At 44.7% G+C, this 17,709-nt stretch overlaps 1 protein-coding gene across 1 annotated transcript in view; it reads left to right on the plus strand.

The window, feature by feature from the left end:
• GLIS3 (GLIS family zinc finger 3) overlaps nucleotides 1-17,709 on the plus strand; it is a 430,025-nt gene that overhangs the window by 403,935 nt on the left and 8,381 nt on the right. Inside the window, exon 10 of the mRNA XM_075597019.1 lies at nucleotides 17,461-17,646. Coding sequence (XP_075453134.1) covers nucleotides 17,461-17,646 — 186 coding nt within the window. The remainder of the gene's footprint in view (nucleotides 1-17,460; nucleotides 17,647-17,709) is intronic.

Here is a 17,709-nt window from a genome sequence, read left to right on the forward strand (position 1 = left end):
CTCGCGAAGATGCACTTCCCTTATGAGTTTGCCGGGTTATCGGAGCTTTCTGAATAGCAAACTTGCCAAATCGTTCAGGAAGTGCACAAAATCCTCGACGAGTTATCAAAGTTTATAGAATACTGTATGCCCCATAGGGTCTCGTGGCAATGTTTACTAGAGATGCACTAAACTGTCCCAGCTGTGTTTGTAAAAATTATTGGCGCGTTATAAAATATATATCGCAAGATATTTTGCCAAACTTTACAGGGTTAAAAAAATTGCGAAATCAGTCTTAAATGCTGAAGCAGTAAAAACAAAAAACAAAACTGTGCGCTACTACCTAACTACCTATAAAGTTTAAATGTATAAATATATACAGTGCAGTGACTATACCATCAATTTAGTGATAAAAAAATTTTTTTTTAAATTAAACCACATCTCCCACAGTGAGATAATTATACATTAAATAATAAGTGCCACATAACCGTGTTGGGGATAATGGCGTCTGCAGCTGTAAACGCAGGGGTGGCTCAGCACCCCACACACACTAAGAGAATGGAAACAAAAGAAAACAGCGCACAACGCCAAATAGTGAAGCAAATTCAACAATATATTATAGAATTGAAAAGGGGGTAATATATCTGCGTACATGAAAAAAGTTGGTAAAAGGCATGTAGTGTGTATCACACTGTCTACCACTCGGCAGCTGTTAACTGTAGAATCGGGTGCTTGCTTCCCTCTGCTGATGCAGCTCAGTTGATTCTGGGGCAGGACGTCAGTCTTTCACTCCCAAGGGGATTTCCCTTCATGCAGCCAGGTTCAGCAGCTGGTACTGGGGCTCGGTGAAATCGCTCCTGCTTCCTGGCCGATATGAAGCTGCTCCTGTACCTCGGCAGGTGTATCCTCTGCACAGAGGTTGAAACGCAGCTTGCTGGGGTGCCCTCAGCGTGCCACGATGCCGCTCCGTCGCGGGACGCTGTGTAATGACGTCACTGTCTACACAGCAGTGGTGGATTCAATAGGGAAGTTTGAACAGTCTTACAAAGTCTCTCACAAGTGTCCAAAACAGCACACAGGATGAAATAAAAACAGGACAGGCCAATACATAGACAAAGGCCAATGTAAGCAGATATAAGGCAATAGAATGTTACATCCAACTAGTTTCGTAGAATTAACTACTTCTTCAGTTAATTCTACGAAACTAGTTGGATGTAACATTCTATTGCCTTATATCTGCTTACATTGGCCTTTGTCTATGTATTGGCCTGTCCTGTTTTTATTTCATCCTGTGTGCTGTTTTGGACACTTGTGAGAGACTTTGTAAGACTGTTCAAACTTCCCTATTGAATCCACCACTGCTGTGTAGACAGTGACGTCATTACACAGCGTCCCGCGACGGAGCGGCATCGTGGCACGCTGAGGGCACCCCAGCAAGCTGCGTTTCAACCTCTGTGCAGAGGATACACCTGCCGAGGTACAGGAGCAGCTTCATATCGGCCAGGAAGCAGGAGCGATTTCACCGAGCCCCAGTACCAGCTGCTGAACCTGGCTGCATGAAGGGAAATCCCCTTGGGAGTGAAAGACTGACGTCCTGCCCTAGAATCAACTGAGCTGCATCAGCAGAGGGAAGCAAGCACCCGATTCTACAGTTAACAGCTGCCGAGTGGTAAACAGTGTGATACACACTACATGCCTTTTACCAACTTTTTTCATGTACGCAGATATATTACCCCCTTTTCAATTCTATAATATATTGTTGAATTTGCTTCACTATTTGGCGTTGTGCGCTGTTTTCTTTTGTTTCCATTCTCTTAAATGCTGAAGGAATCTGCAAAATTTTGTAACGCTGAGGTCCAGACCCCCTAATCGGCGTTTTGCATGGTTCTCAAAGTGATGCAAAAATCTACTATTTTCAATAGGTTCTTTTCCCCTCTCTCTGTGTTTAGACTCACCTCTGCTTCTTGATGCAGTCTCGCATTTTCCACTTCTTATGCCAGGCATGCCTGACACCTAAAGGCTTTATGCGCCGCCCCTCCTTTGTAACGCTAAACCAAATAATGTCACACCACACCAGGTTGGAAGAAAAGGTCACAGCTTTATTGTAACACCCGCTGTTAAAATCAACCAGCCTGCCCGCCAGCTTGATCCATGTGAAATGGGGGGGAGATCCTTGCCCAGCAGTCAGCAATTGGCCGCGCTCCCTCCCCCCGCCCGTAGCATGTGCATGGGGTGGAGATCCTTACCCAGCAGTCAGCAATTGGTTGCACTCCCTCCCCCCGCCCAAAGCACTGTAAAATGGGAGGGGGAGATCCTCATCAGCCGATGTTGGGCTGCATTCCCTCCCCCTCCCGCCCCTAGGATCAGCTTAGGCCCAGCCCTAAAGCTGGCGCCCAGCTTTTTCCCAGCGTTGATTGGGCATAAGCCGGCCCGGCCCAAAAGCCGGCGCCTCCAGCCTGCCGAGCTGTTCTAGGGGCTCCAGCTGACAGGCGGACCCTAAAGTCCTCGCCCGTTCTCCATCTCCTGAGCTTGGCTGGCGCGGCAGCTCCGCTGTGACGAGGAGACAAACTGCTCCTGCGTGATACAAAACCATGTTAATATAACACTCCAAACAGTTTAATACAATAGCAAAACATTGGGGATGGGTGGGTGGGAATTCCGTTAGCTCTGACTCTTCCCCCTAGGGACCCTCTCTTTATACCCTCTCACCCCCCTCCACCTACATGGGAGGGGACAAGGAGCCTCCCCCACTCCGTGGGGGAAGGGGGGTTTGCCGACCCCCCAGCTCACGCCAATCAGGACGTTGCAGCCCTTAAGGAGCCTACGACCCCATTCTGGGGTCTCTGTCTCATCATTTCCAATGGCTACATTCTCCAGATGTTGCATAGAATACCGTGACCTTGCCTGCATGATATGTCACTACAGTATATATATGACAATATGCCATGGCATAAAGTCTAATACTTGGGTCTCTGCATCAGACTGACCACACTAAAGCTCTTAATTAGCCAGCGATGCAGGCATTTAAGGTTCATATTATGCATCCCTTCAATCTATGCATATACCTGCACCGTCCTTTCCTTTATATATGTCTCATTAGAAAAGAGAAATATTTTAACACACAACCCACAAGAACTGTAAAATGTTGTATTATAGTCATTAACATCTTCTGAATTCAAGTTTCACAGTCCCTCCGGCAAACGGTGGTCACATGATCGCGGCGGCCTCCTTTTCCATTTTCCTGCGTTACAGATTGTTTATGGGGCACAGAACGTGATCTCCCCTGAAAAATGAGCACTTTGCAGGCCTAATGTAGCCACTTCATCACGGGCCACTGGGGTTCTAGCTCCCATGAGGAAGTCGCTACTTCTTGGGGCACCAAAGGACTTCTCTTGCGGCCTCCAAACGCTGACAAACCCAGCAGCCCGCTACCCCTCTCTTCCCAATGCAGAGAGAGTGGAAATGTTGCTGGTCTGTATCATGGCTTCTTCCCACTCCCTGAGCTGCCTAATGACCGCGCTAATCACTATTTCCCAGTGTAAGGAGAGGAGTGGGACAGTATTCATCAGTGTGCCAGCATTAAGAAGCTGACTGGAGGGGACAGAGAGAAGCTCCTACCAATAGCTGCAACATCCCTTCGGAACTAGTCACTGGAGGGGTCCTGGTGCAAGTTGAAAGAAAAAAACGCCCTCTAGGAGGCGAGAGAGGGAACCCAACAAGCCGGTGATTGCTGACATTCGGCCTAACCTCTGTGTTAATACCACTTGGATGGGCTTCCTGCGCTGCCGGGTAATGCCCCACACCATAGATAGAGCCTGGTGTGTGAAGTGTGAAGAGTGGAGGGCCTTTAGAAAAGCAAGAATACTGTACAGGCTGCTTACATCAGTGCAGTGCAGTGTTCCGGCACCTGGAGGATGGACCACACAAGCGGGTGGGCCCTGGTGCAGCCAAACCGGCTGCAGATATTGTAGTTCCGCCACTGTGCACCATATATGCCCTCAAAAGGGCAGCACATTACTCATGTATTATATATATATACAGTATATTGCAGAATAAATGAGTACTGTACTTCAGTATTAGGTGATACCTTTTTTATTTGGACTAACAATTGATATAATAAGACAAGCTTTCGAGAGTTTTCCTCTCTTCCCCAGGTCAGCAATACTGATATACAAAGGTTTCTATGATTTAAACAGAGATTAGAAAAGAAACAAAAATCAAAGAGATGTAGATGGGGTGGGGTGAGACTGGACTAATACGGCTATTCCCGTTTTATATATATATACTGCATATATATATAGTATATATATCAAAAGCAAAAGACACCGCTCAACCAGAAATAACTGGTAATATGTGTAATATAAAAACACACTTTTGCTTTTGTCATTTTAAAGATTGTCTTGGAATACTCACTTGAGACATATGCAGCAAAGAAGTGAATATCTTTGAAAACTAACAGTCAGCGCGATTGGAACTTCTCTCTTCGCGCACACACACACACACACGCACACGCACACGCGCGCATACGATACAATTCTCACGGGAATCAGCAGACAGCACTCAGGTTTGAATAGTTGAAAATATATTGTAGAGCACAACCCTGAGGAAGGTCCCTTTTGTGGGGCTGAAACGTTGGTAATTTGTGTCTTGTTTTTCTACAATATATTTTCAACAACTCAAACCTGAGTGCTGTCTGCTGATTCCCGTGCGAACGGTATCGTATGCTTATTTATTTGTTATAGGACATGCACCTACTGTATAATACAACAATTAGAGTGCCGGATGTTCATATATATATATATATATATATATATATATATATATATATATATATATATATATATATATAACAAACAAAAAGGGGGGTAAGCTGCGCCTCTGCAAATTAAATACAAATAAGTATAAATGATAAAAAATCAAATACAATAAACCTGTAACCAAGCAATGAATAAAACAAAATATTAAACAAAGATTCAGCAAATAAATGTCTCCAAAAATGGAAAAAAGAGTATAAAAACCAGTCCTCAGATAAGTCCAATAGATGATATAAGTTCTGGTATTGAGGGTCTCCGGCTGCTCTCAAAGTGGACAAACCACATCCACAGGGAATCTAGAAGAAAAGGGGGAAGAGAGAGCGCACACCCATAGCGTAAAATTGTAAAATTTAATGAGGGAGAAGGGAGAGGGGGGGATAAGAATTGCACTTACAAAGGTACAATATAAACAAGCATTCTGTGATATATAATCACCACCATCCGGTTTAGAACTGCAGCCTCGTTGTCTTTGCAGTCCTTGGATGACGTCCCAGTCAATGTCCAGGGTAAATGATCTCCTCTGCATCGATTAGGGAGTCCTGTAGAGTAGCTCCGAGCTGGGAAGCCTCTGCAACAATCGCGCGGGTCAGTGAGTCCCAGCGCGCGGTGATGACGTCAGTGTCATGCGTCTGACGTAATGACGCTCCCTGATGCGTTTCGTCACTCAACGGGTGACTTTCTCAAAGGGAAGTTACCTTTGAGAAAGTCACCCGTTGAGTGACGAAACGCGTCAGGGAGCGTCATTACGTCAGACGCATGACACTGATGTCATCACCGCGCGCTGGGACTCACTGACCCGCGCGATTGTTGCAGAGGCTTCCCAGCTCGGAGCTACTCTACAGGACTCCCTAATCGATGCAGAGGAGATCATTTACCCTGGACATTGACTGGGACATCATCCAAGGACTGCAAAGACAACGAGGCTGCAGTTCTAAACCGGATGGTGGTGATTATATATCACAGAATGCTTGTTTATATTGTACCTTTGTAAGTGCAATTCTTATCCCCCCCTCTCCCTTCTCCCTCATTAAATTTTACAATTTTACGCTATGGGTGTGCGCTCTCTCTTCCCCCTTTTCATATATATATATATATATATATATATATATATATATATATATATATATATATATATACATTTTAAGTTATGGTGGGTGAAAAAGGTGACAAAAAACCTCCACCGTTAGCATATAGCCAATAAAGAATATCACTTGTGAGCACAATATTCCAGACAAAAGGTGACACATTGTGTGGTCATTTGCATGTCATTTCCCAGAATCCCTTGCTGCAGTGGGAGCACTGTATGATTGGTGATAATGGTTGAAAGGCAGGGTTGCAGACCTGTCTAAGACATGTGAATGTGCTCACAAGTGATATTCTTTATTGGCTATATATACTAGCTTTTGTGCCTGGCTTTGCCCGGGGAATGTAATGTTGAATACATGTCCCCGCCCATCTCCCCCTCGCTGCCAACACATCTCCCCGGGCCCCCCCCCTTCAACCCACCCCCCCTCCCCCCACTGCTGGATGTATTGCGGGGTGAGATTTGTCTCTGTCTGTGTGTCTGTGTATATGTGTGTGTGTGTGTCTGTCTGTCTGTGTGTGTCTCCCCCCACTGCCGGAACATGTCCCCCCCCATCCCTCCCCCGCTGGCGGCACATCTCCCCGCACTGCTGTGGCATGTCCCCTCGCTGCCGGCACATCTCCCCCCCCCCCCCCCCCCGTTGGTACATCTCCCGCCGCTGCCTGCACATGAACGCTGGCACATCTCCCCCGCACATCTCAGTTCACACACACACAAAGAGACACAGAGACATACATACAGCCCCAATCCAGGCAAGGACACGACCCCTCCCTTTGTAGCCACGCCCCCCCCCCCCCACCCCCTGATCCTGCTCTAATAGATTTGCTGGACAGCCGAGGGAAACAGAATGTCCATAATTTGTGAGGTGAGTCACATTGAAAGCTCAAAATAGTTGCGTTGACCTACAAATCCGCAGCTGAATGTACAGTGAATGTTTCGTTGTGCTACGTGGTGCCGTTTCTGAGATTTCGATTCTTCGGACATACAAACAAAAAGACGGAATCCAACTTAGAATTATAGTATATATATATATATCTATATATGTACAATTGTGTGCATTGTACAATAAAGTATTTAAGATAACCATAATCGTGTTGTAAAGTATCCATAAACACGAAAATTGGGAGCCACGCTTGCATCATGTTATAAGTAGATTCGCGTTGTAACGGATCGCGTTATAATTTGGTTGAGCTGTGTATATATACTGTATATATTATATTTAACATATATATTATAAATGTGAGGGCATTAGGGCTGCACATGCAGCCCTTGAGATATATATTGTTGCCTACTAGTGTTCTAGGAACTATTGAGGGAAAATGTTGAGAGGAGACCCCCTCAACTCACATGTGCTGCAGAGTGTACACTCCAGGGAAATAAAGTCCATATAATAATTGCAAAGCGATTCCGGACAACAAGAGGTTAAGGATTAACCAGTGTACTAGCTCCGTCTCCTGACTTGACCCCTAGTGTGGGAGTAGCTTTGCGGGAAATGGAGGGCTGACCCAGGTGATCTCTCAATCAACCCCGGACCCCTCAAACATGTAACTCCCGCACATATAGCTGCTCATCTGGGGTGGCAAGTAAAATGAGTTGTATATGATAAATAAGTCACTTACTCCAAAGTGTTGCTGTGTCCGGATCGGCGTGCTCCAGCCGGTAGAGATGAACAAACGAAAAACCTCTCCAGGGAAAGTAGATCAGCGGGCACTGCAGGCGAAAATGATGAGGCTGGACTGCGCTAAAAAAAGCCTTTATTTAACCATGGGCAAACAGGATAAAAAGAAGGGAGTCCCCTCCTGAGCGCTCTAACATGTTTCACCCCTGTCAAAGAGTGACAAAGCCCCACAGGGGTGAAACATGTTAGAGCGCTCAGGAGAGGACTCCCTTCTTTTTATCCTGTTTGCCCATGGTTAAATAAAGGCTTTTTTTAGCGCAGTCCAGCCTCGTCATTTTCGCCTGCAGTGCCCGCTGATCTACTTTCCCTGGAGAGGTTTTTCGTTTCTAGGAACTATTATTTAACCCCTTGCAATGCATTGCTGTCCCTTCTGGTAGTGAAGTGGTTTCTGGTCTCAATGAGAGAATTTTGCAGTTTAAGTGGATCTAATTTGAAGTCCAGGAAACTTTTCTTTTGCTAAGCGCATACGCCAAGTTTCTCTGTGCAAAAATATTGTTCTTGTGGAAAGGTCAAGAATTCCAGGTTAATGCTTTTGTTAGCGTTCATATTTTGAATGCCATGTTTACTTTTCGTTTTGCCGCCGTTAGTGTTATTGCAGTGTCACTTTCCCCCCAAACGTTAGTTATTCTAACAGACAGGTTTGCTCATTACAACAGACGCCCCTATCTCAATGTATTATGGGCAGGCTTTAACTGGTAAAATAAACAAAACAGCAAAAATATACCTATTACTGCTGATACTTGTCAAATTACTATGCCATCCAGTTTTTTTTATGAAAAAAAAGCGTTGTTGTGCAGCAGTTAATGTTTTTATTTTAAATGTATGTTGTTTTTCACTATCCCAATATTATTTACAGCAACACTGAAGTCAAATATGTATTTTAAAATCTTCGCTTCTCCTGGTTTCTTTGACTGAGAGACAGTCTATGTCATGGTGTTACTTCATTAGCTACAAATATTTGGCCTGCATCAGTCCACTGTGGGAAGCTGGGCCATTAGCTGCTCTTTCTCCACCGTTCCGAACTTTTCCTGCGCGTGATTTAAAGGGCTGTAGCTATAGACCCTCAACTCTCAGTTCAATCTGTTACCAAACAAGGGTGACATTTTTCTGTCGCAACACGTAGCCTGAAACTTGTCAACTACATTTAAATTGGCAGCACCCTAGGAAATAAAAAGCACTTCACAGCCAACATGCTTAGTGAAACAGAATAGAGGCGTAAGTAGGTCCCTGCTGAAAGGTTGAGCGCCTTACGATCTAATAGAAATCCGTAAGTGTTAATACTTAAAAGGAAACGATGAAACAGGCCCAAGATTGACTAACCACTCTACCGACTACTTGTATTATGCAGCTGCATATTTCCTGAGGGAAATAAAAGAAAGCTAGAAGCTCTCTTGTGTGCTGGGCTATCCAGTCTCCAAAATGCTGGGCAGCTAGAGAACTTTCTTAGCAGCTAATTGAGGCAATAAATACTTTTTATGTATATATAAAAAGGAAATGTAGTTATGTATGAAAGCCTTCAATGTGCAAGAATGATGCTTTGCAGTCTAGTGCTGATAGTGTGGTTTTCGCCTTGAATCATCTTTAAATAATTCAGTGACGGCAAAAACTGTGCTGATCAACTCATAAAAGTAGTCTTCACAGTACCGAAAAATAAATACAGGGCCTGTCAAAATCTCCCGCCTACCGTAGTAGGTTTTTATGTTTAGTATGTTTTTTTTTTTTGCCCTACTTACTTTTATTTTGAAGTTTCTCATTTGCCTGGGGACGTGATAGTTCTACCAGTTATATACCCATCATGGCTATAACACAGAGCCAGAAAAGTCAGTAAGACCGACTTCACACTTTGCTTACCTTGTAAAATTGTATTGACATGTTTCTGCTCCCTGCAAAACTGGCAAAGACAAGTAAAAGACTACCCTACATCGTATACAACTTATCTTCTCCATCTATGACTTCCCAGTTATAGCAAAACTAAAAAGAAACATCTGGTAGCAAAGCCGAGTATGGAAGAGCTATACCTGTGGAAAGCACAACGAACGTTTCACATGTTTCAGTGTTCTTGTCTTTATTGATGTTGCACCATATGTTTAGGCCGTGGGATCATGGGGATGGTAAAGCTACCCAATCTCCTGGACTACCCAGGGCAGTACTGGTTTCAACGCAAGAACACATAGGTCAAAAATTACTTTAGGCAGCATAGAAAACTTGCTAAAATGGCACAGACTGTGTTTTCTTTTAAATGAACTATGATAGATTACATTTCAGAACAGCTCCTGTTGGAGATTTTTCTTCCTTTTTGGTCCTTCAAGATTAAAAAAGGTGGCTTATTTTAGAAAGAAAACTCACTCCATTTTTCTTTTTTATAGCATAAATATTGTATCATTATTTTGAAAATACTTAACTCACAAACAGTAGCACTTCTCATTTCTAGGCCAATTTGACTGCTAGTTCCAGTAACTATTTATGTCCCGGGAAGGGAAACCGTCCTCTAGCACTAAACATGCTGCACTGTATAGTTCAGTTGAGTAATTACATACAGCACATTACCTCACCACAAAGACTAACACAATATATGTTAATTCACCAGTTTCACTTACGCATAATGTTTTATTTTTATTTGGTACAACTACCCTTTAACTTGCCTTTCCCCCATTGCCTGGATGCCTTAAGTATTTTTCTGTTTTTGCGGATGTTCAAATCTGCTTAAAGAAAGCAAAGCCTTGGTTCTTAACAAATAGTGTGGCTGCTCTTTTAATCTAGCTGAGATAGACAAATGGCAAAAACAATTACTGCTAAAGCCAAGGCTTTGCCTTCTCTGTCTGTAAAAAAGCCTATGTGCTGCGTATCGCACACTATACTGTAATTGTGAATAGCGCATTGAGTCCCATTGGGAGAAAAGCGCTATATGAAGTAAAGTTATTATTATTGTTAATAAAATGTAGCTTTCCATATTTCAGTAGTAGAATATTATGAGCCTTCTAATCCCAAATTTTGCATCTTAAAGCTGCAGACCAAGCAATATCCTACATGTGTGTTTTTTTAAATAAATCAGTTCTGTACTATGAGAAAATACTTGTAACTTTAAAAAATTAAAATAACTCTGAATGACATTTTTAATGTATTATAATGTAACAAGCATTTTTTGTTTCTATAGCAACCATTTACAAAGTCACATCCACTTCCTGTTCTAAAACAGGCTCTGGCAACCCCTTTTTGACCAATTGTATCTAGTGCCTGCCTGGTCACATGATCTTCCCCACAGAACTTTGCATCTTGGGTCCTCTTCTCCTGCACTGACAGGCATTTAGTGAACCACCGAGCCGAATCTTCTCTGACCGATTACAGGAGAACGGATCAATCAGCAACTTAGCTAATTACTTATCATTGTGTGGATTGTATTGATGCACATATTAAAGGGATTTTTTATTTTAGTTTTTTTTAAACGACAGCCTGGACTGCTGCTTTAAATACAGTTTTGTGAGGACTAATGTGACTGTGTATGTTAAGGGGATAAAAATAAACTGTTGTATATGGATAAACTTGCGCTGGACAACGTGCTGCTTGCTTCTGTATACATTTCACACTGAGCGCTGTTAACACAGTACAGTATATCTGTACAAAACTGGAACAACCTACCGGAGACTCTCACATCCACCACCAGTTTAAGTTCTTTCAAATCTAAGGCTGTCACACATTTTAATCTGGTCTGTAACTGTTTCATACGCCCATAATATATATTTTATTTAACTGTGCATGCAATGTCTTGTATATAATGTACTAGCTGAGAGCCCCGGCGTTGCCCGGGATGTTTGGTCTCCATGTGTGTGTATACACATGTGTATATACACATGTGTATACACGTGTGTATTCACGTGTGTATACATGTTTGTGTGTATACATAGTATGTGTGTGTGTGTGTGTATACATGTGTGTGTGTACATTTGTGTGTATACATGTTTGTGTGTGTATACACGTGTGTATGTGTGTGTGTGTGTGTGTGTGTGTGTGTATACATGTGTGTGTATACATGTGTGTGTGTATACATGTGTGTGTGTATACATTATGTGTATGTATACATGTGTGTGTGTGTGTACGTGTGTGTGTGTGTACATGTGCGTGTGTGTATGTCTCCATGTGTGTGTGTATGTCTCCATGTGTGTGTGTACGTGTACATGTGTGTGAGTATACGTGTACATGTGTGTGTGTGTACGTGTCTACGTGTACATGTGTGTGTGTGTCTACGTGTACATGTGTGTGTGTCTACGTGCGTGTGTATACGTGTGTGTGTGTCTACGTGTGTGTCTACGTGTGTGTGTGTATACGTGTGTGTGCGTATACGTGTGTATGTGTGTCTACGTGTGTGTGTCTACGTGTGTGTGCGTATACGTGTGTGTGTGTCTACGTGTGTGTGTGTACACGTGTGCCTACATGTGTGTGTGTGTGTGTGTGTGCCTACATGTGTGTGTGTGCGCCTACATGTGTGTGTGTGTGTGGTCTCTGTGTGTGTGTGTCTCTGTGTATGTGTATGTGTATGTATATATATATATATATATATATAGTGTGTGTGTGTGTATGGAGGGTTGAGGCTGGCAATGAAGGAATGGGGGGGTGTGGGGGGAGAGCTGCTTACCTTGCAGTCGGCAGCATGTTCCTCGAGGTGAGCCCCCCCCACTGCCCTCCGGCTCGAGGTGAGGCCTCCTGCAGGGCGGGAGCCCCCCCGCTGCCTCCGGCTCGAGGTGAGGCCTCCTGCAGGGCGGGAGCCCCCCCGCTGCCCTCCGGCTCGAGGTGAGGCCTCCTGCAGGGCGGGAGCCCCCCCGCTGGCCTCCGGCTCGAGGTGAGGCCTCCTGCAGGGCGGGAGCCCCCCCCGCAGCCCCCCGGCTCGAGGTGAGGCCTCCTGCAGGGCGGGAGCCCCCCCCCGCTGCCTCCGGCTCGAGGTGAGGCCTCCTGCAGGGCGGGAGCCCCCCCGCTGCCCACCGGCTCGAGGTGAAGCCTCCTGCAGGGCGGGAGCCCCCCCGCTGCCCTCCGGCTCGAGGTGAGGCCTCCTGCAGGGCGGGAGCCCCCCCGCTCGAGGTGAGGCCTCCTGCAGGGCGGGAGCCCCCCCGCTGCCCTCCGGCTCGAGGTGAGGCGGCGGTGCCGAGGAGCGTTGCAGGCGGCGCCGGGTAGGCTGGTCTTTGCTGTGAGGGGGGTGGGAGAGGTGAGCCGGTGCCGAGGAGCGTGCGGCGAGGCCCGTGGGTATGCTGCCTCACCCATCCGGCCGCTCCCACGTGGATGTGAGGCGGGAGGCAGCGTGTTGTGGCCGCTCCCCCGCGTGTGTCCCGGGCGCTCGCTCCGCTCCCCCGCTGACTGTAGCGGCGCCGGGGTGTGAGCTTGGGGGGGGGGGGTGAGCTTGGGGGGGGTGTGTGAGCTTGGGGGGGGGTAAGCTTGGGGGGGGGTGAGGTGTGTGTGAGCTTGGGGGGGTGGGAATGTGTGTGTGTGTGTGTGTGTGTGTGTTTTTTTTTTTTTTTTTTTGTGGACCTTTGGCCCGTCACTCCGCCTCAGGGGCGGGCCAAGGGGGTGGTGTGAGTGTGTGAGGCCAATGAGAGGTGTGCGGGGGCGGGCGGCCCAAGGGACCAATGAGATTGCCGCTAGGGACACCGGACATCCAGGCAGGCAAACATACAGTGCTTTCACTAATATAGTATAAGATACCCTGTTCATTTATGTAACTGTATTTGTAACCATGTATTATTTGTCTTAACTCTGTGCCCAGGACATACTAGAAAACGAGAGGTAACTCTCAATGTATTACTTCCTGGTAAAATATTTTATAAATAAATAAATATCCAAACTAGCTCCATGTCATCATGAGACTGGAGTCTAGTCCTTTTTTTCCCCTCCCAAGCCTCCATTTTCCCAGAATCCACTGGGATTAGAGTTAGAACATACGGGCTGAACCAAAGCCTCAGCAATGATGTCATGGAACTAGGCAGCCTGATTCACTGAAACACACAAGACTGTGAAGGGTGGTACAGTAGCTCGAGCATTTAGTAAATCTGGCCAATCTGGTGTACCTTGTAAACATTGTCCTGTGTAGCTATAAAACGCTTGCTGAATCACGTCAGTAATACATTAATATCATAAGAAATTGAGAATGTGATAAAATAATTCTCGGAAACTGTGATAAACATCTTGGCACAGACATTACAGGACTTACAGCTTAAAGTCGAGTCATGAATGCTTGCTCACCATTTTACGTAAAATGCTGAGTTAATGCAATGCACATGTTCCATGACACATACAGTGAAAGTGGTGCCTGGTTCTTGGTCTGTTAACCCCTTTCAGTGACAGGGCGCCTCCGGTGCTGAAGAAGTTATGTTTACTTGTATATAATAAAACCGTGCACAGAAACGGAGAACTTGACTTGTCAAGCTTGCATTCCTATTCCAGTTCCCAGCTTTGGTAGTGGGAAGAAACAGAAGTATCACCAGGGGAAAAATATTCCAAGGGTAATATATAGCAATGTTTTTACACAGTCAATCTTTTTCATCTTTTGGCTCCATCAAATATAACAATCTTGTTAATCATGTTTATTACAGTTGATATACAGTACCGTACATTGCTTTTCAAGGCGGTTTATGGTGCCCCAAGCTGTTTAGAACTTTTGATGCTGGTAAAAAGGGAAAAAATGTATGTACTGAAACAATTTTTTTTTACATACTGTATCTTACTTAACCTTCTATTTACACTTCCCAAATTGTGAGCTGACACACTTGGAGCAAATGTCCTGTCATTGGTGACGTAGATGACCGAGGACATACTTGAAAACGAGAGGTAACTCTCAATGTATTACTTCCTGGTAAAATATTTTATCTTATATATTTTATATATATATTTCTCAAACCATCGTATGTGTGTTTGTCTGTCTGTCCTGTCCCTAGGGGCAATCACATTGGACCTTTGGCCCGTCACTCTGCCTCAGGCCAATGAGATGGCTCCCTTGGCCCGCCCGCCCCCGCACACCCACCCCACACACCTGCCGCCTCCTGCCACTACGCAACAACATCACTGACCAGCTGTCTCCCGTACTCGCCACACACCCGCCGCCTCACACCCTAGCAGGACCCCGACCCACAGCCAGCACTCACTACCCACGCGCCACCCGTACTGAACACCCACCCGCCGCCTCACACGCTCACACCCTAGCAGGACACACGCCTCACATTTTTACATCACTTATGTCACCAAAATATAATTTGTACTGTGGTGTGTTTACAATAAATCATTTTTATACAACATCGTATTACATTTTCTTCCATCTTTCTTTTCAACATTATTATCCAACCTTTCCAACAAATACTCAACCTATTGTTCCACGATTTATAAATAATACTACCTATTACGGATTTACATCCCGGGCAACGCCGGGTATATCAGCTAGTAAATAAATAAAATATGGTCCTCTGGTGTTCCCCCTCATGGCATGCTGTAGTGGCCCATATTCGGGCATCTGTCTCATTAAGGGGCAGGACAGACCGAAGTCTGTAACAGCTGCTCTCATGAGACACAGGGAGAGGTTTTCTCTCTGAGACTCCTCTGCGCAGCTATTACACACTGTCTAGACCGGGACGATTAACACGGCTTTAATCCTCCCAGGCCGCAAAATGCACTGTTTTGGGGGGCTTCGGACGTACCACATATGAGCCAAGGATTTACCTGTTGGTCCGCGGCCACGAGAACAGTAAGTCTTGCTGCATCTGTAAGACCAAAGTATCTTGATACAGTACATGGCCCCTGGATGTAAATGCCCATTTTCATTGATTTTGCCCCAGAGTTGCTCCAACAGATCTTCCATCGATGTGTGATGGAAGTGAGAAGCTAGAGATTGTAGGTGCAAGTCCCGTCCATATTTTTTCTAGAAGGTGGAGTTAAAATCACGTTGTGGCATGGTCCTGGCAATCAACACACAGTGACATCACACAAAGGAAGTAGCTAGAGAAAATGAATCCCCTCCCATGTTTCAGCATAGCATGTTTACAAACCAATTCAAGGGGCAATCTTTCCTAGGAACAAAGGGAAACTCATTCCACTGGCATGTTTAAGGGGGTCTCATCTGGGCAATTGTTTAACCCAAATCTGACTCGTAAGTATAGTTATAGTTAGACTTGATGGATGTCGCTGTGTGTTCAGCAAGTCCTTGTACAGGCAGAGTCCCCCCTCTCCCTTATCTTCATTGGCTCTCTGATAAGGACAGAGTGGGAGAAGGGTAAAGAAAATACTTGATTGACAAAACTGTTTAACTGTGTGGGATTGCACCTTTAATAGGTTAAACTAAACAGACAATCTGTTCCTTGAACCATGATTGCACTTATTTAAGGAAGCAAATGAAATTGTTAGGTTCTTTACATAAAGCTAAGGATTGCACATTTAAATGAAATTCAGGTGTTCCCCACTCCCACACAGAACATAGGGGCATACTGTATTCATTAAACTGCGAAAATTCATATTTTCGCAAGGAAACACATCTCTCAATTTTCATTAAACAATTACCACATATCCAAACCATGTGAAAATGGCATTTCAGGTCGCCGTTTGTTTCCAGCTGTACAAATCCACGCGCCTTTCACATTTTCGATGCAAACGAGTAAATCGCGTAAAATTAGCTATCCATCTGCTTTTCAATGAGCTGCGAGATGGGATTGTGCATGGAAAAGCTCACCCAGACATCTCGCGTGCCCAGGCAGGCGAGGTTGTGGATTTACAATACGTATGATATTTATGCAGACACATACAACTACCTGAACTCCGAGTTTTGTTGCATCAAAGTGTATTCTGTTTTCGGGTGATTTTAAAGCTGCAGTTTAGTAAACAGGCCTGTAAAGCAGTGATGATTCTGTGACCGGGTACAATAAGTTCCGTCTTTCCAGATCTCAAGTTTGTAAGTCTTGAGAAAGCGGCTTTGATTCAGGGAAGAAAAGCAGGCGCCAATGAAGAGTGGTGACCTGCCGTCCCAATACAGTCAGTGCGGAACTGTATGAAATCATTAAACATAGGGCAAGTGTTACAAAGTGTTGCAGCTTAAAAGTTTACTGTCTGGCAGCTTTTTTTTACCCCCTACTCTTGCTTTCTATTAAACCACACGTGATATCCATCTAACTAAATAAATCCTACGTGCCGTATGATCCTTATCAACAAGCTTTGTCCAGGCTTAGAGTTTTTTTTGCACCATAATGTCTTGCAGAAATTTACAATAGGAGCTTTTTTCCCCCCTTCATTTTTGTTGTTTTACAACCTGCTGTGGTGCAGATGTGTATTATCCATTGTTAAAGCAGCACTGTTGGATGTGTGAGTTTTTGATGTTCTGAAGTTGGGAGACTTCTGGTGTATTATGGAGATTTCACATTTATTTTTCGTTGATGAGTCGGGACAGAGATGCATGAAGCTGACACTTCACTAGGTGGCTGTCCATCAAAATGTATTAGAACATTGACATGGTGCCAGTGTCTTTTTAATAACCATTAACCCATAAACAATAAATATACAATAATTAAATTATCTCAGGGATGGACTTTTCTGGGTGTAAATCATAACAAAATTTGGCAAAGGGCATATTATGAGAGAAGGAGTGACTCAGTGAGTAAAGACTGACACTGAGATTGTTGCAGGGGAACCTGATTCCATTCCCAGTGTCAACTCCTTGTGACCTTGGAAAAGTCACCTTATCTCCCTGTGCCTCAGGCACCAAAAACATAGATTGTAAGCTCCACGGGGCAAAGACCTGTGCCTGCAAAATGTCTCTGTAAAGCGCTGCGTAAAACTAGCAGCGCTATACAAGAACATGCTATTATTATTACTGCTTTAAAATAAGATGGTGTTATGTGTTTGGACTAATAATAGTTGTTCACTTTGTGTTTTGTTTTTTTTTGTAGGATTTTATGGCCAGCTGCAAACTTTTTGCCCCCCACATTACAGTGATACTCAGAGAAACATGCAACATGGCAGCACGTGCAACATGGTGCCTCCATTTGAAGATTGCTTGGCCCACAGTTGTGGCAACAAGACAGAGTTTGATGCTTTTCACCGGGCTTTTACCTCCCACTCTGGCAATATCACAGGTAATAAGAATGTCAAATCATCACGGCCCTTCAGCTTGTATGTGTGCGGTGGAGAGTTGGAGT

This window comes from Ascaphus truei, chromosome 1, assembly GCF_040206685.1.
Source record: "Ascaphus truei isolate aAscTru1 chromosome 1, aAscTru1.hap1, whole genome shotgun sequence".
In the NCBI taxonomy this organism is placed as follows: domain Eukaryota; kingdom Metazoa; phylum Chordata; class Amphibia; order Anura; family Ascaphidae; genus Ascaphus; species Ascaphus truei.